Raw genomic sequence first — 24902 nt, 5'->3', positions numbered from 1 at the left:
TGATATGGTCTCTGAATCCCTTGAGGATATATATTATTTTTAATGATAAAAAGGTTCCAGATGTAAGAAAATAAAAACATGTTTTTATTGTGTTTACTGTAAACATGTGTTTACTATTACACAACCCATTTACTATAGAGCAAACAATAATCATAATAATAATCATATTTGCATAATTATTTGATATGGTCTCTGAATCCCTTGAGGATATATATTATTTTTAATGATAAAAAGGTTCCAGATGTAAGAAAATAAAAACATGTTTTTATTGTGTTTACTGTAAACATGTGTTTACTATTACACAACCCATTTACTATAGAGCAAACAATAATCACTTTCTCAAGCAACAGCTACTTTAGAATAAGATTTTTAACTAAGCAGATACCATGACAAACCTTCCTAAAACACAATGAAACACATATATTTCTAAATTTCCATTTTTTAAATAGAGAAGGTCATACAAATCAAATAAAATGAAGCACCTCACTGTCAAACTGAAGGAAAAAATATTAAAATTGAGTGAGAAGAAACTAAAGAATTTCGTTATTCATAGATTAAAATGTAAAACAAAACCTTGAATTTTAAAGCACTTGAATAAACATAAAATTCAACTTTTATTTTTTTAAAATTATCTTTTTATTGTATTAAAAAAGAACCCTCTACCCTCAACGTGGGGATCAAACTCATGACTCCCAGATCGAGAGTAGCATGGTTCACCAACTGAGCCAGCCAGGAGCTCCTCAACCTTCATATTTTTAATGGAAAAAGAATTATTGACTCAGGTGTATTAGATTATTTGTCCAGAGATGTGAAAGGAAGTATGAGAAACCAGATACACCAGTTCCTAATGGAATGCTCTGTGATAACCTAAATATTCACGTGATACGAACTCCTGATTTATACTCATTATACAATGATTCTAGCCCCACTTCCCCTTACAGGATGTGAACAGTTAGAACTACTGAGAAATAATTCATCAGGACTCATTTCCTAAAAATTGATAGATTCATAAGGAAATATGTGAAACAGAAAAGATGTAAACAATGGAGGGAGCTAGGTAAATAAATACATGTTTATTTTAGCAATAACTCGTAAGTATATTGTGAAGGGAGTTTACCTGAGAAAATGTTTCTTCTCCTTTCTCTTCAAGTAAAGACTGAGGGGCGGCTGACAGAAAATCCTTTTTCCCACAGCTCTCCTGGCTGAGGAGCGTGTCCGCATAGTTGGGCTGCGGGAAGATCACGTGACTCTCCCGCGAGCCCGCGGTCAGGGACACCTCGTGAGAATAGGTCTGCAGGAACGCCCGCACCCCGTCCACGCCCACAAACTGCGAGGCCGAGGCCGGCGCGCCCAGCAGCCCTCCTCCTGCAGCCTGGAGCAGACGCGACGCGTGCCAGCGCCTCAGCCTGAGCGCCAGCAGCACGATGACAAAGGCGAGGAAGACGCAGGAGACTGCGGCCACGGCCACCACCAGGTACAGCGTGAGGTCTGAAGCTTGGGAGTCACGTGGGGCTTCCAGGCTGCCCAAGTCAGCCAGGACATCTGGGATGCTGTCAGCAATGGCCACAGTGAGCGTGACGGTGGCCGAGAGAGGGGGCTGGCCGTGGTCCTGCACCGCCACCACCAGGCTCTGCTTGAGCGCGTCTCTGTCCAGCAGGGCCCGCGCTGTGCGCACCTCTCCCGTGTGCAGCCCCACCTGGAAGAGCCCAGGCTCGCTGGCCTTGAGCAGGTGGTAGGACAGCCAGGCGTTCTGGCCAGAGTCTCTGTCCACTGCCACCACCTTGGTGACCAGGTAGCCAGGCTCTGCGGAGCGGGGCGCCAGCTCCACGCCTGTGGAACCGTCGGTGGGGAGGACGGGGTACAAGATTTCAGGCGCATTGTCATTTTGGTCCAGCACGAATATGCTAATTGACACATTGCTGCTGAGTGGAGGGTTCCCACTGTCCCACGCAGTCAACCACAGCTGCAAATCCTGGAACTGCTCGTAGTCAAAGGAGCACAGGGCATACAGGATGCCAGTGTCAGAGTTGATGGAGATGTAAGAGGACAGGGGTGCACCATGAAGAGTGTCTTCAATCAAAGAATAAGTTACATGGCCATTGTCCTCACTGTCAGGGTCATGGGCCACCACGGAAATTATGGAGGCACCCCTGGGGTTGTTTTCAGGAATGTAGGCAGAGTAGGACATGTGGGGGAAGGTGGGTGGGTTGTCATTGATGTCTGCCACCTGAAGCAAAATGTGAGCATCCGTGGACAGAGACGGTTTCCCTCCATCTTTAGCAGTCACAGTGATGTTGTAAGAGGAAAACTGTTCCCTGTCAAGGGTTCTGGTTGTAACCAGTCGGTGATAATTGTCCACTGATCCTTCTAACTTGAAAGGAAGGTTCTCTGGGAGTGAACATGTGATAAATGCATTCTGCCCAGAGTCTCTGTCATGTACATTGAAAAGTGCAATTATGGTTCCTGGAGGAGAGTCTTCAGGAATTGAGCTAGTAGCAGATGTCACGTAAAATTCTGGGGCATTGTCATTCACATCCAGAACTGTCACAATAACCTTTGTTCTGGTCAAAAGGCCCGGGCCATCCTGAGCTTCAATATCAATTTCATGGACTTTGGCATCCTCATAATCTAAACTCTTTGTGATTATTATATCTCCAGATGTCGACTCAAGCTCAAATACCTTCGAGGTTTCTCCCAGGTTTTTCTCTTGAAAATATGCCACTTGGGCATTGTATCCCTCATCTGCGTCAGTGGCAGTCACTGTGAGTATCCGGGTGCCTATGGGCATACTTTCAGGAACACTTACACGGTATTCGGGCTGTGTAAATACAGGCGCATTGTCGTTTGCATCCAGGACAGTCACACGGATGCGGGAAGTGCCAGATCGGATGGGACTGCCCCCATCCAAAGCCACAAGGATAAGGTGGTGAAAAGCCTTTTCCTCGCGGTCCAGGGAGTGCTCCAGCACCAGCTCAGGGTACTTGTTCCCATCCACTCGGCTTCGCACATCCAGGGAGAAGTGGTCATTTGGGTTCAGTTCGTACTTCTGAAGGGTGTTTTCTCCTACGTCTGCATCATGTGCACTCTTTAGGGGAATTCGGAATCCTGGCGTAGTCGTTTCACTGATTTTTAGCTCTAGTTCTTCTACTCCAAAGCGAGGGGCATTATCGTTAATATCTGTTATTTCCACTTCTACTGAATAAATACTCAATTTGTCTTCTAGGAGTATGTTAAAATTCACCAGGCACCGCACGCTCTGAGCGCAGAGCTCCTCTCGGTCTATCCTGTCTGCGGTGACCAAACTGCCACTTCTCAGATTCAGAGCAAAAAGCTGCGTCCTACCTCTGGAGATGATGCGGACTCCACGTTCTGCCAGTACCAGGGGCTCCAGCCCCAGGTCCTTGGCGATGTCGCCCACAAAGGAGTCTTTGTCAATCTCTTCTGGCACAGAATAGTGCATCTGCCAAGCTCTGGCCTCACACAAGACAGCCAAAAGAAAGCACAGCAGCATAAGCCTTCCGTGTTGTGGCAACTTTTGCAGAGCCGCCATTTCTTCTGCTGCAATATTTTCTCCCAGGCAACTTCCAGCATCCAGTGCGAGATTCCACTCTCTATTCCTCAGTGTCTGAGGAGACCAACATTCACAGAACCCAGGTCACTGTAGAGAGAAATTTAAGCTGCTGGACTGATTTTTTTTTTTTCTGTCCGGAAGCTTGGGGGCCAAATGCCCAGCCCTTTTTGTTGTGGGAACCGGATTGTTGGACTGGAGGTCTTGCAGGCTTTTACTTCTTAGGTGGTCAACAGCGACGCTCAGAGGCCTAAGTAATCTCTGCACCCTCTAAGGCAAACCCAGGTTATTTCTTGCTTGTTAGCTTTGTTATTTTCAAGTTGCTTTGAAGAATCTTAGTTTTAAGATATCTTAGAAGCAGCCCTTTCAAGTCAGGAGTCTTTTCCTCAGAATTAATAAGAATTTGTAAACAAATGTGACCTTGATAGTAGTTGTTAGGAAAGTATTATCAGTGAACACTCAAGGCATTCATCAAGGCTGCTGCTGCCCTTGCTCCAAATATTTCCAACTTATTTTATATTCAAAGGCAGTAAGTTCAACTTTGTAACATTAGCTACCTTATCTTCTAAAGTCATATAGTCTGTATTTCTGTGCTTGATGTCTTAGAATTTAACTTCATCTGTATTTTAAAAATTGAGTTATCAGACACTTGATTGGGTGACTATTGTATACCTGGCACTTTGCCTGATTGATGCTGGAGAAAGAAATGGTGAACCTGATGAACACAGTCCTTGTTCTCAGGAAGCTTAGAGGATAGAAGAGGACACAGAAAACTACAGTATTTCAATAGAATATGTTAACTGCTACAAAGGTAGGAAATACTGCGCAATGGAAAAGAGTACATAAGAAGGGTATTCAACCTAGATCTGGGGGGTCAGAACATTTTCAATACATTGTTGAAGAGGACTCCTAAAGGGTAGGAACGGGTCAAGAGGAGGCTGGAGTAATGTTCTAGAACCTCAGTACAAATGCTTGGAGGTAAAAGGCTGCATGGAATATTAAGGAAAGTGAAGGGGGCTTGTTTTTTGTTTTCTTTTTCAATATTTTATTTATTTGAGAGAGAAAAAGAGAGCACAAGCAGGGATAAGGGCAGAGGGAGAGGGAGAAGCAGACTCCCCACTGAGCAGGGTGCCTGACAGTGGGGCTCAAACCCCCCCTGAGATCATGACCTGAGCCTAACCAACTGAGCTACTCAAGTGCCCTTCGATAATATCTTAATTAAGATTTTTGAATCAACATTCTTAAATGAGTTTGCCCACCCTTGATCTCACTTCAATCTATTTATCTTTTGGTTTCTTCCTTGTTGAACTTTTTTCATTTTTAGTTTTATCCATTCCTCTGAGAATGGAAAAAAATGGCAACAAGTGATATCAACTTACTTTATTTTCTAGTAGGGACCCTACTTTTTTAGATTTTTAAAATCTTTTCATTAACATTGTTTTGATACTTTCAAGTCTCATTAAGTAACTGATCGACATCCCTTATGGCAGCTCTCTAAAGACTTATATGTTCTAAAAAAAAAAAAAAGACTTATCCGTTCTTTGATGATCTGGTTTTACTCTGTATATTATTTCCCACTCATGCTTCTTCCTTTGTATCAAGTTGTTTTAATTTCCCCAGCCTCTCTTGCTTTTCTTTCTCCTTTTCCAAATCTTTGTTTTAAATCAGAATTTGGACTTTTCTTTTAGAATCTTTCAAAAAAGGGACACCTGGGGTGGCCCAGTGGTTAAGCATCTGCCTTTGGCTCAGGGCGTGATCCTGGAGTCCCGGGATCAAGTCCCACATCGGGCTCCCTGCATGGAGCCTGCTTCTCCCTCTGCCTATATCTCTTCTTTTCTCTTTCTCTTTCTCTCTCTCTCTCCCCCCATCTCTCATGAATGAATAAATAATAAATAAATAAATAAATAAAATCAATCTTTAAAAAAATAGAATCTTTAAAAAGAATTTTAGTCATGCCAACTGCCTATTCTGTATTAGTCCTAGCACTGAACTTCATAGAATTTTAATTTCTCCCCACTGGTCTCAGTATGACTTTTATTGTCTGCTTCTATTGCTTCATCATCAGAATTCATCCTTGTTTGCACATCAATAATTTATACTCTTATCTTTGTTATTTTTCCTATTATTTTCCTTAAGTTTCTGCTGATACGATGGTTTTTGTTTGCTTCATTTCTTGGAGGGTCTTGCTCAATTCACTTATTTTAAATAATTTGTTTTGTTTTGCTTTGAGTTATTTTGTCTATTAATTTACCCCTAAGTACTCTTTTAGGTATTCCACTATTTTATTTTATTTTATTTTATTTTATTTTATTTATTTTAAGTAGGCTCCACACCCAACATGGGGCTTTAACTCATGACCCTAAGATCAAGAATTGAACGTTCAACTGACTGAACCAGTCTGGCGCCCCTATATTCCACAGTTTTAAATAATAATTTTGTTTTTGTTCCTTTCTAAACAGTTATTTCCATCGTGATTTTTTAAATTCAAGAGTAATTTAGGGATATAGATTTAAGTGTCCAAAGCTTTTTTGTTTCCTTTTACTATTTTTATTTATTTATTTTTAAAAATATTTTATTCATTTGAGAGAGAGAGAACGCACGAGTAGGCGGGGTGGCAGGCAGAGGGAGAAAGGAAGAAGCAGAGCAGGGAGTCTGGGCTCAATCCCAGGACTCCAAGATCATGACATGAGCCAAAGGCAGATGCTTAATTGACTGAGTCACCCAGGCGTCCCTCCTTTTACTGTTTTTATTTATTTATTTTTTAAGATTTTTAAAATTTATTTATAGACACAGAGAGAGAGAGGCAGAGACACAGGGAGAGGGAGAAGCAGGCTCCATTCAGGGAGCTTGATGTGGGACTTGATCCCGGGTCTCCAGGATCACACCCCAGGCTGCAGGCGGCGCCAAACCGCTGCGCCACCAGGGCTGCCCCCTTTTACTGTTTTTAAATGTTTGCTTTGTAATTTTTCCAGCTTTACTGAATTATAATCAATAAATAAAATTGTAAGATATTTAAACTGCACAATGCAATGATTTCATATATGTATACACTGTGAAAGGATTCCCCCATCGAATTAATTAACACATCTTTCACCTCAAATATTCTTTTTTTGCTCAGAGAGATCATTTAAGTTCTTTCTGAGCAAATTGCTATTATACAATGTAGTCTCCATGTTATACAATAGATACTCAGGCCTTATTCATTTTACAACTGAAAGTTTATACCATTTTACTTACCTCTCCCTATTTCCCCCACCCAGGTTTTTGAACTAAGTTATATATAATATGTTATGTTACATATAACATAATCATAAATATGTATAAGGCATTATATTATCGGTACTTTGAAATTTGCTCTGCCTTTTTTGTGATGACTATATACTAAATTGCTGTAGATTTTCCATATGCTCGTATAAAGAATAGCTATTCTATATTTGTTTTGCATAGGATTCTATACAGATTTATTAGATCAAGCTTAGAGATTCTGTTCAAATGTTCTATATGTTTAGTAATTTTGTGCCTGTAGGGTGTATTATTTCTTATGGAATGGAGTTTAAATCTCATGGTATTATTTTCTTTTTTATTTTTTTAAAGATTTTATTTATTCATGAGAGACACAGAGAGAGAGAGAGGCAGAGATGTACGGAGAGGGAGAAGCAGGCTCCCTGCAGGGAGCCCAATGCTGGACTTGATCCTGGACACCGGGATCACCTCCTGAGCTGAAGGCAGATGCTCAACCACTGAGCCACCCAGGCATCCCTCCTGGTATTATTTTCAAAGCTATGTTGTTCAGTGATGGGGGCTCATCTTTTTTATATATTTTTGTTTGTTTTTGTAATTATGGTCAGTTCATTTAAAAAGTCACCATTAATGTTTGCTGTCTTAAACACTATTTTGCTGTTATATTAAAATCAACATGGCTGCTTTCTTTTGTGTGTGTATATATGTATATTTTTATTTTCAATATTTCAGTGTAATTTTGTTTTGAACATGTATCTTGTTGGCAGAGTATAGATGGATTTTTTTTAATTTTTTATTTATTTATGATAGTCACACACACACACACAGAGAGAGAGAGAGAGAGGCAGAGACACAGGCAGAGGGAGAAGCGGGCTCCATGCACCGGGAGCCCGATGTGGGATTTGATCCCGGGTCTCCAGGATCGCGCCCTGGGCCAAAGGCAGGTGCTAAACCGCTGCGCCACCCAGGGATCCCTAGATGGATTTTTAAAATCATCCAACTTGGTAATCTCTGTGCTTTAATAAGTAAACCTAGCTCATTTATATACACACAGAAGCAAAATTTTAAATTAACACCAGCTAAGAAAATCCAGAATTGAAATAACCTATGTTATTTATATGTTATACTTTTTAAAAGATGTGTTTATTTATTTGAGAGAGAGTGAGAGAAAGAGAGAGAGAAAGCACACATGTAGGGGAGGGGCAGAGGGAGAGGAATCCTCAAGATTACTCCCCACTGAAGGTGGAGCCTTCCAGGTGGATCCATCCTAGGATCCTGAGATTAAGACCTGAACCAAAACCAAGAGTAGGACGTTTAACCAACTGAGCCACCCAGGTGCTCCATAAAATAACTTATGTTACTGAGAGTGTAATCCAAACAGAAAATAATAAAAATCAAGACTTAGATATACAGCAAGGATGAGAGATATTTTTAAAAAGGCACCACAGAGAAGACAGATATCTTAAAATAAGGACAATTTGTTGATAGTATCTCATTAGCAACAATAATTCCAGAAGACGATGTGTTTCAACATTTTTGTACATTTAAGTGGAAGAGTTGGTTTTTGTTTTCCTTAATTGCTGTCTCTCTTCTACTTTTTTTCCCCCACTCTGCTACTGTCCTAGGTTCAGGGTTTTGTCTCTTATGGTTTTGAAATTGCTTCTATTCCAGGTCTTGGGCCATAAGTAAGTCATTTAATGGTGTGCAGCAGTAATACTGTAAATATTACATCTCATGTCTGTTCATTTTCTGAAGCTAGCATCTATATCCACTTCTCTCCTTTTGTCCGCAGATTGTCTCCTTTCGCAGGCATTGGTAGGCAGCCTTTTAAAGCAGTTTCTTTCCCTTTTAACTAGATGAGGGGGGCCAAACTGCTTATTTTGGATCAAAGACTAAGTCTGACTCAGGTTCCTTGTTTAACCTGAAGCACTTTGTCTCTGTTACAGTGCTGAACAACCTCCTGACCTTCAATGCCTGCATCTGAGCCAGACTAGAATTCTCACAGCTTTAGCCTGGTTCACCACCTTCTGTTCCATCTTCAGTCCATTTATACATTTATCTTTCATTTGCACCTTACCATGCTTTTGCTTTCTTCTTCTTTTTTTTTTTTTTTTGCTTTTGCTTTCTTCTATTTATATTTTGTTTTTTTAAATTTTTTTATTGGAGTTCAATTTGCCAACATATAGCATAACAAAATCTTCTATTTATATTTTATATATATCTTTAAATTATTGGAGCACAGTAACTATATAAAAGCAGGGACTTACTCCCCTATGATATATTTCTTGTGAAGAAATAACACACATATTAAAATGGAATATATACTTGTTTTTGCTAGTCACTTCCATTATGGGCGTAATACACAAGTCAAGAGGCTTCAAAATTATTTCTCAAGTTGCACAGTAAATTTTCTGTCATTCACTTTATTACCTCATTTTGTAAGTTACTTAAATATCTAATGTATTCTTCAGAATGCATAAAATATCTCAAAATAAAAGCCTAAACCAAGGGCTAAGATATTCAACAAAAAATTTACAAGCCATATATATTTCTACATTTTAATTATAACACAACTAAAAATATTACTTGAGACAATCTTACCTCTTCAAAATTCCCTAAATAAAATAGCACCTTGCCAGGTGATAGTTTTATTAAGTTTAAGGATAAGTTAGTATTTATACCTGTGAGAAATTTGAAAACATTATTAATCACATAAATATTGGTGGATCTGTTCTAGTCAAACCCCTACCCTTGCCAGATAAGTGAATGGTAAAACCAGAAAAATTCTTTGGCTAGAGGAAAGGAAGAAAATATTAGAAGTCCTATCTTTTTGTTTCTAATGCAGTGCTCTTTCCACAACCAAGATTGCACCTCACACATACTCTATTCCAACCACCTACATTATACCTGGATATAATCACTTAATAATAATTTTCCAGAATCTGTAAATAAAACTCTGCAAAGATATGTGGGGAAATAGAACTGTGAGGAGTAAGGAGTGACAGTAAGTAAATTCAGTAATTATTTTTACCTAGATAAATTTACGAAAAGTTTACCTGAGAAAATGTTTCCTTTTTGTCTTCAAGTAAATCCTGAGTTACCAGAAGAGGCTCGCTTTTCCCACAGCTCTCCTGGCTGAGGAGCGTGTCCGCATAGTTGGGCTGCGGGAAGATCACGTGACTCTCCCGCGAGCCCGCGGTCAGGGACACCTCGTGAGAATAGGTCTGCAGGAACGCCCGCACCCCGTCCACGCCCACAAACTGCGAGGCCGAGGCCGGCGCGCCCAGCAGCCCTCCTCCTGCAGCCTGGAGCAGACGCGACGCGTGCCAGCGCCTCAGCCTGAGCGCCAGCAGCACGATGACAAAGGCGAGGAAGACGCAGGAGACTGCGGCCACGGCCACCACCAGGTACAGCGTGAGGTCTGAAGCTTGGGAGTCACGTGGGGCTTCCAGGCTGCCCAAGTCAGCCAGGACATCTGGGATGCTGTCAGCAATGGCCACAGTGAGCGTGACGGTGGCCGAGAGAGGGGGCTGGCCGTGGTCCTGCACCGCCACCACCAGGCTCTGCTTGAGCGCGTCTCTGTCCAGCAGGGCCCGCGCTGTGCGCACCTCTCCCGTGTGCAGCCCCACCTGGAAGAGCCCAGGCTCGCTGGCCTTGAGCAGGTGGTAGGACAGCCAGGCGTTCTGGCCCGAGTCTCTGTCCACTGCCACCACCTTGGTGACCAGGTAGCCAGGCTCTGCGGAGCGGGGCGCCAGCTCCACGCCTGTGGAACCGTCGGTGGGGAGGACGGGGTACAAGATTTCTGGCGCATTGTCGTTCTGGTCTAGCACGAACAGGCTAATTGATACATTGCTGCTGAGTGGGGGGTCCCCACTGTCACAGGCTATCACTCTCAGTTGAAGGTCCTGGAACTGTTCATAGTCGAAGGATCGCAGGGCATATAAGACCCCAGTGTCTGAGTTGATGGAAACATACGAGGACAGAGGCATCCCTTGGATGGTGTCCTCCACCAAGGAGTAAGTGACTAGTGCGTTCTCATTGCTGTCTGCATCATAGGCTATGGCAGAGAAAAAGGAGGCACCTCTGGGATTGTTTTCCAGAATGAAGGTAGAGTAGGAGTTCTGAGGAAAAACAGGGGGGTTGTCATTGATATCTGTCACTTGGAGTGAAATGTGGGTTTCAGTATACAGAGCTGGAGTTCCATGATCTGCTGCTGTTACTGTGATGTTGTACCTGGAGGTAAGTTCTCTGTCCAGTGTTCTTTCTGTCACTAAATGGTAATAGTTTTCATCCAACTTTTCTAATTTAAACGGTATATTTCCAGCAATGGAACATGTAGTGTCACCATTCTCTTCAGAATCCTGGTCATGCACACTGATAAGAGCAATTATAGCTCCAGGAGGAGAGTTTTCTGGGACTGCAGTGGTGACAGAGGTCATGGTCACCTCTGGGGCATTATCATTTATGTCTAGAACTTTGACCAGCACCTTAGCTCTGGCCATGAGGCCGGCACCATCCTGAGCTTGAATTTCCATTGGATAACTTTTGTGTTCTTCGTAATCCAGGGCTTCTTTATTTGATATTTCTCCTGTGTAAGAATTCAGCTGAAAAATGTGGGCTATTTTGTGGTCTATATTGTGAAATGAGTATGATACTTCCCCATTGGCTCCTTCATCTGGGTCAGTAGCTTTTACCATAAGCAGCTGAGTGCCCAGTGGCACATTCTCTGGGACACTCATGTGGTACTGTGCTTGAGTAAATGCTGGAGGGTTGTCATTTGCATCTACCACCCGAACACGAATGTGGAGGGTTCCTGAACGGACTGGGCTGCCCCCATCAGAGGCTGTGAGGAGGAGGTGGTGCATAGCTTTTTCTTCCCTATCCAGGGGACTCTGCAGCACCATCTCTGGGTGTTGGGATCCATCAGTTCCCTGTTGCACATCCAGGGAGAAATGAGGATTGGAGCTGAGCTGGTAACTCTGTAGTGAATTCATACCCACATCAGGGTCTTGCCCAAAAGGCAAAGGGATCCTGGTACCTGGAGCAGTTATTTCATTCATTTTAAATTCTACTTCCTCTAACTGAAATTGGGGAGTGTTGTCATTAATATCAATTATTTCTACTTCAACAGGGAAAAGCTTCATTTTATCCTCTACCAAGATGTTAAAATTGACCAGGCACCGCGCTCTCTGAGCGCAGAGCTCCTCCCTGTCTATCCTGTCCGCGGTGACCAAGCTGCCGCTTCGAGGGTTCAGAGCGAAAAGCTGCGTCCTACCTCTGGAGACGATGCGGACTCCGCGCTCTTTGAACTCCTGAGGTTGTAGCCCCAGGTCTTCAGCGATGTTGCCCACGAAGAAAGCTTTCTCTGTCTCTTCTGGCACCACGTACCGGATCTTTCCGGCCCAAGCTTCCAACGACAGCCCCAGAAAAAAGCACAGCAGGTACAGCTCGCTGCAGCTGGGCCGCTTCCGCCGAATCACCATCGCTCTCTCCCTTCGTAGTTTTCTCCCAGTCCAGTACCAAGAGTATTGTTTCTTTGTTCTTCTAAGCTCAAATTAACCGAATTTTCAGATTTCAGAGCAAAAAGTAGTCCAGAAGTAGGGTCTGGGGAGCTTCATGGAAACGGTTTTCAATCTGATGGATTGAAACCTCTGATGGAGGTTCTAAGAAGCAATTTTTTTCTTTTTTCTTCTGGGGTGTGTGTGCGTGCGCGCTGCCTTCTATCTCCTAGACTGGTGAACAGCGGCGCCCAGAGTCCGCACCGGTTACTACACCCCTATATAATACTTAACTTTTCCTTCTCCTTAACTCCTCTTTCCTTAAGTCTTGGTTTATTGTCAAGGAAGTAGTTATGCATTATACAATATATGCATGAAAATCAGAAACTACTATGTTTATTTAACTGTATCTTTACTAAATTGCAATATACAGGAGAATCTAAGCATATCTAAGCTATCTGCTTTCCCTGTTTGCTATTCAGGTAATATCATCACAGCAAACAAAAATCATACCTCCACCTCTCCACTATATCTTGACCACTTGACAGTTTCTCAGACTAGAAGAGCAACTGTCCTCTGACTGGAGATTGAAAAAAAAACAGGGGATAAATAAACTTTTAGAATGTAAGCTGGCCTTTTGAAAAATGGACTGTCCTTTTTCCATTGTGCTTTGAATATTTATCTGAAACCTTTGAATTCTGAAGGACATGTTTTACCCACATCCCTGTTTTCCCCCTTTTCTGAAGTGTCTATGTATTACATGTATTTTAAAAGACCTTTCATTCACCCAAAGTTAATATATTTTGAATAAAATAACACTGGGATCTTGGAATTTCACTGGAAAAATGTCATATAAATATCTAAGACTTCAAATTTAAGAGGCACAAGAGGTAATGATGGTCTTCAAAAATGAAAAGGAAATGGCCACATCTTTATTTTTAGACAGGCCATTAAAATAATATGCATTCTCCTAAAATCACAATATGTTCTTCAGGAGAAATTGGTCTTCTAAATAGCAAGACTTTTAAACTAGATTGCCTTCCTTATTTTACTCAGTGCAATATTAGTAAAAGGTTACTAACTAAAATGTCTGAGGCTTGGAGTGATTTATCTCTACCCAAAAGTTAGGTAAGAATGATCTCTGCATTCCAGATGTTTACATTTTAGGAACTAATTGGACCAGATACTGGTGGTCAACCCATGGACATGACTGAAAATGGTCCAGAGAAGAAGGAAATAAAGGAAACAAAAGCCACAAGAATAGTTTTTGGAAAGAGAATATTCATTCCTGTAAAACTGAATCTATGGTTTCTCAGCTTCTCAAAACAAGTATAACTAACTATACGGAGTCCAAAGGCAGAAAGATTCAGTGAATTTCTTTCAATATTTCAAGGAAAGGACTTTTTAGCAGAAAATGTAAGTTTTTAGAATGTACAGTAATAGCACAAACTTTTCACCAATGGGATTGTCTGGGCAAATGAAAGAAAGTAAAATGCAGAAATTATAAAGTGAACTTGTAGAGCTTCTCCTCCAACAACAGCAAAAACCAAGCAGGGCTGATTTATAGCAGGATATTTACAAAACAAAAGTGTTAAAACTCACAGGTAAATATTTGAATCCAATGTAATAATGAAGGTTGCAGTGCAGGCACCACAGAGAATGTCCAGTTAAAAGATGTTTCTTGAATTAACTTAAAGAAATTAAGATTTTGCAATACCTGAAGCCACAAAAAGTTTGTAGAGATAGGGCAAATCTCACTGGCTGAAGTAGAAGCAACTCCAAATCTATGCTTGGACCAAAGATAAGACTGAAAGTAGGGCTGGAGGAGCCTCACAGGACCAGAGTGATGGTTAGTCACTTTGAGAAGAGCACAAAGGACAAGTCCACAACCAGGTAAAACTGTAGCTTTGCCTGCCTGGCAGCAGGTACCAGGCCATTGCTGGTGCCACATTGCTACCATTGTGGCAGGAACTCCTTCAAACTGTAGGCAAAGACAAGGTGTAGCATGATGACTGTTGGTACTGTGCACAGTGACCATCAAGCTCTGTGGAGCAGCATCTCTGTTGCCAATAGCACCACAGTACTAATCTCTCTTGTGCTTTCCTAGGTTGAAGAGTCATATTAGCTGGTCTGAAGCATGTGATAGGACAGCCAGGCAAAGCTCTTCAGTTGGCACCCACCTTGGTGACCAGGTAGCCAGTTGCATTGTGCATGGTGCCACATCAGAGGGCATGAATTCTTGCTGCAGCTCCTGGCACAGTGTTTCCTGTGCATTCTGTTGTGGTGGTCTATCATCATAAGGAGGCTGCTCCGCACTTACTGACATGTTGGGTGATGCTGCACACTGTACCGGGTTGCTGGTCAGGAAGCAATAGGCACATAGGGCCCCACATCTGGGTAAGAAGTACTGAAGTGTATGACGGAGGTTTGAGCAGGTGTTCCTATTATCCTGGGCCATATAAGAGGCCTGCTGGAGAACAAGAGCATTTTTGTTGATGGGGGTGATACCCAAGGTGATGCTTGCCCTGGAGGAGGACAGCTTGTCCTTGGTGGCTTTGGTGGTAACACTGCCCTTCATGTTCTGCTCCCAGTTTAGAATTCCATCTGCCTGTAGCTTAGAAAGAATTCATAGTAATTTTTACAGGTGAACTGTTTGACTATGTGTTTATTACTTCCTGTAATAAGGAGATCTTTCATCTCTCCATTGTTTTGGCTTGGACAACTGTAGTTGTTGCCTTTGTTTTTTAAGATTTTATTTATGAGAGAGAGAGAGAGAGGCAGAAGGAGAAGCAGGCTTCATGCAGGGAGCCCGATGTGGGACCTGATCCCTGGACTCCAGGATCACTCCCTGAGCTGAAGGCAGAAACTCAACCGCTGAGCCAGCCAGGCATCCCTAGTTGTTGCCTTTAATAGTACTAAACACTCAGCTGAAAGTCCTCTGCACAGAATTATAGTTCTCGACCTCTGTTTCAATCAGGATTCTGAAATGGGCCCTTAAACTGCCTCTAATCTTCTCTTCTATTCCATGATGCAAATCTCATGCTCCAAAATCAAAGATGATACTGTTGTTATTGGATGACAGATGTATGCTGCATGCCCTGTGACATTGTGTAGTAAGTGTAGGGGAACTCTACCTTAAGGGTGTCATTTAGGTCAGTGGGGGAACAACCTGAAGAATGCAGAGGATGTATTGGAGAGCAGGTTTTCCTGCAGGCAGATTCTGCTGTACTCCTTGTGGCTCAGTATGGGAGGACGGCATTAGCATCCAACTCTTGTACGTTGTCATGAGCTGTTTCTACCCCTCCCCAACACTAAGTGGTGGCAACTCTGCTCCTCTGGTCCATTCCTGCCCTAGTTATCTCTTTTACTTGTGGGGACTAGGGAGAAAGCTACTGAAATTAATGTGATAAATTTATAGAGAATTACTTGCAGGATCCAAACATGCTGAGGTTTTAGAGTGAACTATGCTACTATTAAGATGTTTTCCACAATTTTTAAAACAAAATGTCTATTAAAAGCTATAAATTATTTATATTCAGAGTGAATACATGTATATGAAAGGCATTTATGGAATTTCCCCTGAGGGTTCCAGTTTCAGGGGCCTAAAGACTTCCTTTAGCATATCTGCTAGATCTAGGCTGTCATTCTCTTCCCTTCTGGCCTCACTGGTGGTAAAGAGGCTTCCTAGCACTTACTTGCAGTTCTCCTCACTGAGACACACTTCTCTGCCTAGATTCTCTACTTTTAAACCAGTGGATTCTCTTCTGCAATGTTGCAGCCCATCTGATGTGTAGTTCACTAGGCTGAATAAAGACATGAGTAAAGGAAACTGCTTTCTGCCCATGGTCGGCCTTCCCTTCAGAGGACTTCTTATCTCTTCTTGGTGCTGCTTCTCAGATTCTAATACACCTTGCCATGGTTGCTCCCAAATAACAAAGGTGCGCTGGAGAGAAAAGGCAACATCTCACTGTGGGTCATTAAACATCCTGACATTTCTGACCCAGATATTTGGAAAAGATAGTGGGAGAGAAGATGTTTGGAATCCACTCCAGAGTTATTTCACAAAAGTCAGCAGGGATCACTGGGTCCAAATACCAATGGATTGCTTTGTTTCACTCTAGCCATGGATTGGCAGACAGTGGCACCCAGAGATCTGGTACAGTATCAACTGAATGTTATTTCTCAAATTCAGAAGACTGTATTTGCTTTATTTCCAAGACTTATTTTAGACAAAGGCTGCAAGTTGTTATTTCTTTTTGACAAAATATTTTAAAATGGCCTTTTCACATTATTAAAATAGAATGCTTTTATTAAAACTCATCAACTTAAAATAATTCACACAGAATTTTCCCTCTTGATATTTCTTTTTGAGGATAATACACTACTGAAGCCTCTTTTCCTTAAAAAAAATTTTCTGGTCAAGAAATTATCCATTGTAAAAATAATTTTTCATTACAAAATGACATTCTCACTGTAAATTCTACAATAAAATTTTTTATTGTACAAAAGTAGAAAATACTGATAAAAAATTTAAACTACCAGTAATTATAAAATCATTCTATCATATTTGATGACTATTCATACTTTGTAAGTACATATACACTTTTTTCTTTTTTATTGTGGTAATATACACATAAAATAAAACTTAAGATCTTAACCATCTTTTAAAACAATTGTTAAGTACACAGTTCAGTGGTATTAAAATACATTCATAATGTTGTGCAATCAGTACTACTATCCATCTCCAGAACCCTTTTAATCTTGTAAAACTGAAACCCATACCCATTACCTAATAACTATTCATTCTCCCCTCTCTCCAGCCCCTGGCAAACACTATTTTCTATGATTTTTGGCTACTCTAAATACCTCATACAAGTAGAATCAAGCAGCATTTATCTTTTTATGACTGGCTTATTTCCATAGCATAATATCCTCAAAGTTCATCTGTGTTGTAGCATATGTCAGAATTTCCTTCTTTTTTAAGGTTGAACAATATTCCATTGTATGTACAGACTACATTTTGCTTCATTCATCTGTTGATAGACACTTGGGTTGCTTCTAAGTTTTAGTTACTATGAATAACGTTGCTATGAGCATGGGTGTACAAATGTCTCTGAGATTCTGCTTTCAATTCTTTTGGATATATACAAAGAAGTGGAATTGCTGGATCATACAATAATTCTATTTTTAGTTTTTTGAGGAAATTCCACATTGTTTTCCACACTGGCTGTACCAATTTACATTCCCACCAACAATGCACAAAGGTTTCAAATATTTCACATCCCTGTCAAAATTTTTATATTTCCTGAGTTATTTTTTTTAGTAGTCATCCTAACGGTATAAGGTGGTATCTCAATTGTTTTGATTTGTGTTTCCCTAACAATTAGTGATGTTGACCCATCTTTTTTTTTTAAAGATTTTTATTTATTCATGAGAGACACAGCGAGAGAGAGAGAGAGGCAGAGACACAGGCTGAGGGAGAAACAGGCTCTCTGCAAGGAGCCCGATGCAGGACTCCATCCCAGATCCTTGGGATCACACCCTGGGTCGAAGGCAGACGCTCAGCCGCTGAGCCCCCCAGGCATCCCTGTTGAGCATTTTTTTATGTGCTTATTGTCCACTTGTATGTTTTGGAATTATACATATACTATTATAACCCCCCAAATAATCAGCTTTTTCAAGGATACTACTGGTAGCTTTTATAGACTGGTATTTGTGTCCCCTCAAATCCATATGTTGAAACCTAATCTCCAGTGTGATCATATTTGGAGGCTTTGGAGAGGTGATTAGGCCATGAGGGTGCAGTCTTCATGAATGGTATTAGTGCCTTGTAAAAGAGGCTGAAAAGAACTCCCTCACCTCTTCCACCATGTGAGGTTATAGTAAAAAGTCTGCTGTTTATGAACCCAGAAGCTTGCCCTTACCAGACACTAAATCTGCTGGCACCTTTATGTCTGACTTCAGTCCCCAGATCTGAGAAATAAATTTGTATTGTTTACAAGCCACTGTTTATGGTATTTTGTTACAGTAATTCAAATGGACTAAGTTATTTATGCCCTTTGCTCTCTTCTAACATTTCCTTTTTTTAAGTTTAGAAGCCCATCTTCTGAAATGGGAAGCTAAACCTCTTTAATAGGTTCTGACAGATCTAAACCAATAATGGTAGTCTCATTCCTCTTGTCAGTGTTTAGTTAAGAATATAGACTTAATAAGATTCCTCAACCATGGTATTAATTTTGAGCCAGATAGCTCTTTGTTGTGGGAAAGAAGGCTGTTATGTGTATTGTAGGGTATTTAGCAGCATTTCTAGTCTCCACTCTAGATACCAGTAGACCCAACCCCCATAGTTGTGACAATCAAAAGTGTCTCCAGACATTACCAAACATCACCTCCTTCCCACCACACTGAAAATGGTATGGCTCAGGGGATAGTAAGTATTAGCAGGTGTTATAGGGTATACTAATAGTCCTAGTGACTATTATTGAGCCAGGGATAGGTACATGATCTAAGTTTGTCCAATCAGATTGAAACATGAACTTTGGTTGGGAGGAGCCACTCTGAACTTACCATGGACAAGGAAGGAAGTTCTCTGGTTACTACTGGCAGATTTCTTGTGACCACAGACTCGAGAAGTTTACAAGACGAGGGCAAAGCTGAAAGAATAACAGAAAAAGTATAAATAAATGATCATTCTCCAAAATTAGGAAGAGAAAAACAATTTGTGCCAAGTCATGATTCTATTATACCTAGAGGGAGCCATATTTTCAAGAATGGCATTGTCCAAGCTACATGTGGCCACTGAGCATTTGAAATATGGCTAGTCCAAATTGGGATGTGCAGTGTGAAATATGCACCAAGTTATGAAGATTTAGTACAAAATAAGAATGTAAAATATATCATTAATAATTACTGCACTGATTACATGTGGAAATGATAGTTTGAATTAAGTTAAATAAAATTATTGAAATTAACTTCACTTGTTTCTTGGTTACTAGGTAATTTAATTCACATTGGTGGCTTTCATCTGTAGCTTACATTATATCTCTATTGGACAGAGTTGCTCTAGACTATCTGGTTTTTATGATAACAGATTTTCTAATTGTTTAAATCAGCGTAAATTGGGTTGTTTTTTTTTCTATAGAAAATATCCTACTTTAGGTACCTAGGTGGCTCAGTCTGTGTCTGCCGTCATCTCAGGTCATGATCTCAGGGTCTTGGATTGAGCCCCTATTCGGGTTCCCTGTTCAATGGGGAGTCGGCTTCTCCCTCCAACCATCTTCCAGCTCATGCTCTCTCTCTCTCTCTCTCTCTCTCTCTCAAATAAATAAATAAAATCATTAAAAACGAAAAGAGCATATCCCACTTGATACAGGAGACTGCTACATTTTAGCTAACCTGCTTTTAAGATTTCATCTTATTATTTTAAGTTTTATTAAGTAATCCCTGTGTATACCTAATGTGGGGCTCAAACTCATGACCCTGAGATCAAGAGTTGGATGCTCGTTCAAGTGAACCAGCCAGGAACTCCTTTAAGATTTTATTTTTAAGTAATCTCCCCACTCAATGTGAGACTCAAACTTACAACTACAAGATCAAGAGTTACGTGCTTTACAGACTTAGCCAGCCAGGCACCCCTGATAACTTGTTTATTGCTATTTATATAATGATAAACCAGTGGATAAGTGTACTTTTTGGGGGTATCTGCAATTTGCTCACCCGTATAATTTTTGATACCCAAAATATAAGCAAGGCTTCTTCCATCACTGATAATTTTTTAATCTCCACAACATAAGGAGTGTGAAAGTTTATTAAAAGTTTATTAAAGAGAATTTTCAAACATCCAGCATTAGCCTCATTGTGATACTCCTTTATTATAGAAAGGAACTCTTTGGAGGACTTGTTACCACAATGGTGAATTTTTTGCTCTCCCCAAATCTTTGGTTTGCTAGTATCTTAGATATATCATGGAACAACCACAGGAATGTAATTCCTTCATCAGTTTAGAGTGTTTCTGTATCCCTAATGGATTTGATTTTTAAAAAACCTGGATTAATCAATAAACATTAGGGTAGTGGGTGAAATGGGAGAGCCCTTAGTCTTATTTTTTTTTAAGATTTTATGTATTTATTCATGAGAGACACAGAGGCAGAGACTCAGGCAGAGGAGAAGCAGGCTCCATGCAGGGAGCCCAATGCGGGACTCGATCTGGGGACTCTGGGATCACGCCCTGAGCCAAAGGCAGACGCTAAACCACTAAGCCGCCCAGATGCCCCCAGCCCTTCATTTTAGAATTGATGTAATTTTTCCTAAAAAAAAAACAGCATTTACAAAATGTGTTAAACTCAAAAGCATAAAATATGTTCAGGATTGAAGGAGGCAGATACTTTAGGGAAAATTTCAGTTAATCCTTTTAATTATCTCTGACAATATTCCATTTAAAGCTTTATTAACTAAAATATATCATAATTTTGACAGATCAGAATAACATAGAATTTATCTTATTTTCTGTGACAAGGATATTTGAGCATCAAAAAAGCCAGGCAATTAAAATGCAAACAATACTTGGATTATTTTTATGTATAGGCATATCCTTACATTTTATATGGTTAAATAAAGTGCTATGCAGAAGCCAGCAGATATCCTCCTATATGTATAAGATAAATAAAACCAGGTATAATTAAGGGACAGACACACTGAAAGTTCACCTTCAAAAAGAGGAAATAGATGATTCTGGGAAATTACAGTTTGAAATCAGCTAATATTCTGCAACACATTATAGAACAAAGAGAACGAATGTAGTTATCTGGAAGAATGTAATTTCTCCTTCAAACTTAATTTTAAAAAATCCAAACTGGTGCCAGGCCATTTTAATTTCCTCACATGACACCCAATACCACAGACTACCTAAACCAAAACAGACACATTCACACGCACTTTTAGGAAACCTCTCCACTCACAATTGGCACTGCCCTTGGCTAGAGAGAAAATATATATAAAGTAGCTCTGTCTCATTTTAGAATGTATTGTCTCTCACAAATTATTTATTATGGGAAACAGACTATATGTCATTTCTAAATGAATCAACTTTCATTCAATTAGCAAATATTTTTTTGTGTTTCCCATGTTTTGGTAATAGGTCCTGGGACACCATGAACAGGGATATCAAAAACTCCCTGATTATCACAGAGCTTCCAATCTGGTGCAAGAGAAACAGTCAAGTACCTAAACAAAACGAATTCTGAAAGTGTTAATCACATTTTAAGTGAGTTTGCTTAAATTTAGATGAAGTTGTTCATATTTTAGAAGACAGAAACAAAATTTTAATGACCTTGATGCTTAACCAAACTGATCCTATTAAAAAATAAATGGAAATGAATAGGAGCAAATGTAAACTGTTACATATTTAGGCCTAAACACTACAAAACATGCAAATGAGTACCTCACTACCCGTAGAAGTGACAAGCAGAAAACAGTTTCAAAAGAGTAGATGTGGAATGAAAAAAAAAATCCTAACTTAAAAAGTACAGGCAAATGCGTGACAGGGAGTAATACTTCAATTTTATTCTACTTCAATCAGACCGTTTGTCAGACAATTATGTTCTAAACGAATATATGCCTCCAGAAGAACACTCGCTTCTTTGTTTACATTTAGATCTACGTCAAACATATTAAAAAGAGGAATAACTCATGTACCCTTGTGGTTTTTCAAAAAAGAAAGAGTCCCTAAGGCATGGGTCCCCTCCAGGCATTTTCCATAATTAACAAAACATATACTTAGAATGATATAGTGGTCAGCATGTCCTTCTCACTCCACTGATTTGAGTAGTTTAAAATCCACTGTTATATATATAACAATTATAGTTAACTATAATTCTTGTATCTGCTCCAGAATGGATATACCGTGGGGAGCATCCGAGATGTTCCAAAAGGCAAAGACGATTTCTGCACGGACGCCCTGTTTCCGGAAATCACTCAGAAGCCTAGGAGATAACCGGACCACGGCGACCAATAAATGTTCTGGCTTAGCGGAGCGGGAAAGGTGAACGCGAGGGCCAATGTCTTCGCTGCAATGTTTGTCTGTAAATATTTTCAAACCAACAGCTCTTTATGAAACATTTATCGTTTTCTCGCGTAAAGTCAAATCATCGCGAGAGGACAAGTCCCCGGATAATGTAATTGCGCCTGCGCGCGCTGGGGCAGCCCGGACTTCCGCTTTAATCGTGCTGTCACTCATAGCCGCCCCACGGTGTGACGTAGTGCTTTCTTCTCCGCTAGGTCTGCAGCTCCGGACTGAGATCCCCCGAGCTGCGGAGCTGCCGAGTCTGGCGCTGCGGATCTCGGCGAGATTTCGCACTGCCCGCCGTCGGCATTTCATTGATAATCGGTAGCGGATCACTTTCCTAAGACCTGGGAAGAACAAAGGAATAAAGAAGGAGACGCTCGGCTCCTGGCCGTCTTGCTCGGAGTGGCTGCCTCTTCCGCTCGCTCCTATCCGGAGAAGCTGGGCTTATAATCGTCACTGGATTGTAAGTACCCAAGGCGAAGAAAGCTCACTGCGTTCTGCTTTTTGAATACCTTTGTTCCGGGAGAGAGTGTAAAATGGGAGTGTCTGCTGGGCCTTACTTTTTGTGTCGAAAATCATTTCGCAGAAGCCGCCATTTGCTTTCCTGCTAGGTAGCTCGGTCTGCATTGTCCGGCAGCGGCATCTAGAGGTTGGAACTTGAATTGCAGCTAATAGTTTTAAATGGACTTAATTGATTAGTGTCCCTAACGACTGGTATTTCAATCACAGCAGATTTATAAAGACTTGGGCCTTAATTCACAGTAGACGCTTAGCTCCTATTCTGCTTAAAACTTTTGTAATTAAGGATTTCAGTTCATAACAAACTGGCCTCCACCTGTTGTCAGTAGCTGGAACTTAAAGTGCAACAAGTGGTGGTTGAGAAGTGAGTCTCAAAGAAGGAAAGATGAGTAAGAGCAAAGATGATGCTCCTCACGAACTGGAGAGCCAGTTTATTTTACGGCTACCTCCGGAATATGCCTCTACTGTGAGACGGGCAGTACAGTCTGGTCATGTCAATCTGAAGGACAGACTGACAATTGAGTTACACCCTGATGGACGTCACGGAATCGTCAGAGTGGACCGGGTTCCATTGGCCTCCAAATTGGTAGATCTGCCATGTGTTATGGAAAGCCTGAAAACCATTGATAAAAAAACTTTTTACAAGACAGCTGATATATGTCAGATGCTTGTCTCCACAGTTGATGGTGATCTCTATCCTCCTGTGGAGGAACCAGTTGCTACTACTGATCCCAAAGCAAGCAAGAAAAAGGATAAGGACAAAGAGAAGAAGTTTATATGGAACCATGGAATTACTCTGCCTCTAAAAAATGTCAGAAAGAGAAGGTTTCGGAAGACAGCAAAGAAGAAGTATATTGAATCTCCAGATGTGGAGAAGGAAGTGAAGCGGTTGCTAAGTACAGATGCTGAAGCTGTGAGTACTCGTTGGGAGATAATTGCTGAAGATGAAACAAAAGAAACAGAAAATCAAGGCCTTGATATATCTTCTCCAGGAATGTCTGGTCACAGGCAGGGCCATGACTCATTAGAACATGATGAGCTTCGGGAGATATTCAATGACCTCAGTAGCAGCAGTGAAGATGAAGATGAGACGCAGCATCAAGATGAAGAAGATATAAACATCATTGACACTGAGGAAGATCTGGAAAGACAGCTACAGGAGAAGCTGAATGAATCAGATGAACAGCACCAAGAAAATGAGGGGACCAACCAACTGGTTATGGGAATTCAGAAACAGATTGATAATATGAAAGGCAAACTACAAGAGACCCAGGATAGGGCAAAACGACAGGAGGATCTCATTATGAAAGTCGAAAACCTGGCTCTCAAGAATAGATTTCAGGCCGTGCTGGATGAACTCAAACAAAAGGAAGACCGAGAAAGGGAGCAGCTCAGCTCTTTGCAGGAAGAGCTAGAATCACTCCTGGAGAAGTGAAAAGAGCTCTCGTATTTAATTTCATTCCTAAGACTGCTTTCATTCCTTAGCATTGAAAGAAGAATCTTGGCTTCATCACACCTGGACTAGATATAACTGCAGTAGTTCTCATTTTCTTCACTGTTATCTACTGAATTTGTCTTACAAATATGTGAATTGCTATCTTGTTTGTCAGAACCACTTTGCTCTGTGTCCTGTAGAAAGTAAGAATGTATAGACAGATAAGTGATTGTAGGAAAATTGTAGGCTCAGTGGAATGAACAGTGTAACCTTAGTAATTAAAACTTTACTGAAGGATTTTGCTGCTGTTTCTCCATTTGCCAGAGTGGCTGTTCCTTCTCTGTGATGCCATCAGAAATCAGTAAGCAGAGTCTAGTGTGCAGGCAGTGATGTTGGTTTGCATGTTTTCCCATGAAGTAGTAGCTATTTTCCCAGGTATTCAAAGCGTTCTTATGTATGTAGGGTTATAAACCATTTCAAAAAGTTGTTTTAACAATAAATAAAAGCAACTAATTTTCACCTCATGATGTGTCTTGCTCTTTAAGGGGTAGTGGGTATCAGGTCCTCTGGTGAGGTGGT

The 24902-nt window shown here is 40.8% G+C and overlaps 2 protein-coding genes and 1 long non-coding RNA gene across 7 annotated transcripts in view; 2 read left to right on the top strand and 1 right to left on the bottom strand.

Moving 5' to 3' along the window:
• LOC140633534 (protocadherin gamma-C5) overlaps positions 1-24902 on the bottom strand; it is a 193312-nt gene that overhangs the window by 161731 nt on the left and 6679 nt on the right. The window contains exons 1-2 of one of the 4 annotated variants that reach the window (XM_072826236.1): positions 22207-22413; positions 18874-18959 (exon numbers count right to left, since the gene is read on the bottom strand). In XM_072826236.1, the coding sequence (XP_072682337.1) occupies positions 18874-18876 (3 nt within the window). In that variant the 5' untranslated portion in view covers positions 18877-18959; positions 22207-22413. Of the gene's footprint in view, positions 1-1117; positions 4268-9864; positions 15089-18873; positions 18960-22206; positions 22414-24902 lie in introns of those variants that run through there. The other 3 variants (XM_072826237.1, XM_072826216.1, XM_072826210.1) reach the window with 3 other exon arrangements.
• On the top strand, positions 1176-10549 carry LOC140633551 (uncharacterized). Of its 2 annotated transcripts, none has more exons than XR_012031135.1 (3): positions 1176-2762; positions 3224-7333; positions 9895-10549. It is a non-coding gene; the product is annotated as an uncharacterized lncRNA (long non-coding RNA). The 2 variants fall into 2 exon arrangements; XR_012031133.1 differs by having other exon boundaries at positions 1176-4379; positions 7163-7333.
• Positions 22515-24847, top strand: TAF7 (TATA-box binding protein associated factor 7). The gene has a single exon (XM_072826245.1). The coding sequence runs from the start codon at positions 23274-23276 to the stop codon at positions 24321-24323; it is 1050 nt and encodes a 349-aa protein (XP_072682346.1). The 5' UTR covers positions 22515-23273; the 3' UTR covers positions 24324-24847.

The sequence above is a fragment of the Canis lupus genome, chromosome 5 (assembly GCF_048164855.1).
Source record: "Canis lupus baileyi chromosome 5, mCanLup2.hap1, whole genome shotgun sequence".
In the NCBI taxonomy this organism is placed as follows: Eukaryota; Metazoa; Chordata; class Mammalia; order Carnivora; family Canidae; genus Canis; species Canis lupus.
This window is presented reverse-complemented; position numbering and strand designations above follow the sequence as displayed.

Coding starts and splice junctions, on each gene's coding strand:
- TAF7 (XM_072826245.1), top strand. CDS start 23,274: ATGAGTAAGAGCAAAGATGATGCTCCTCACGAACTGGAGAGCCAGTTT.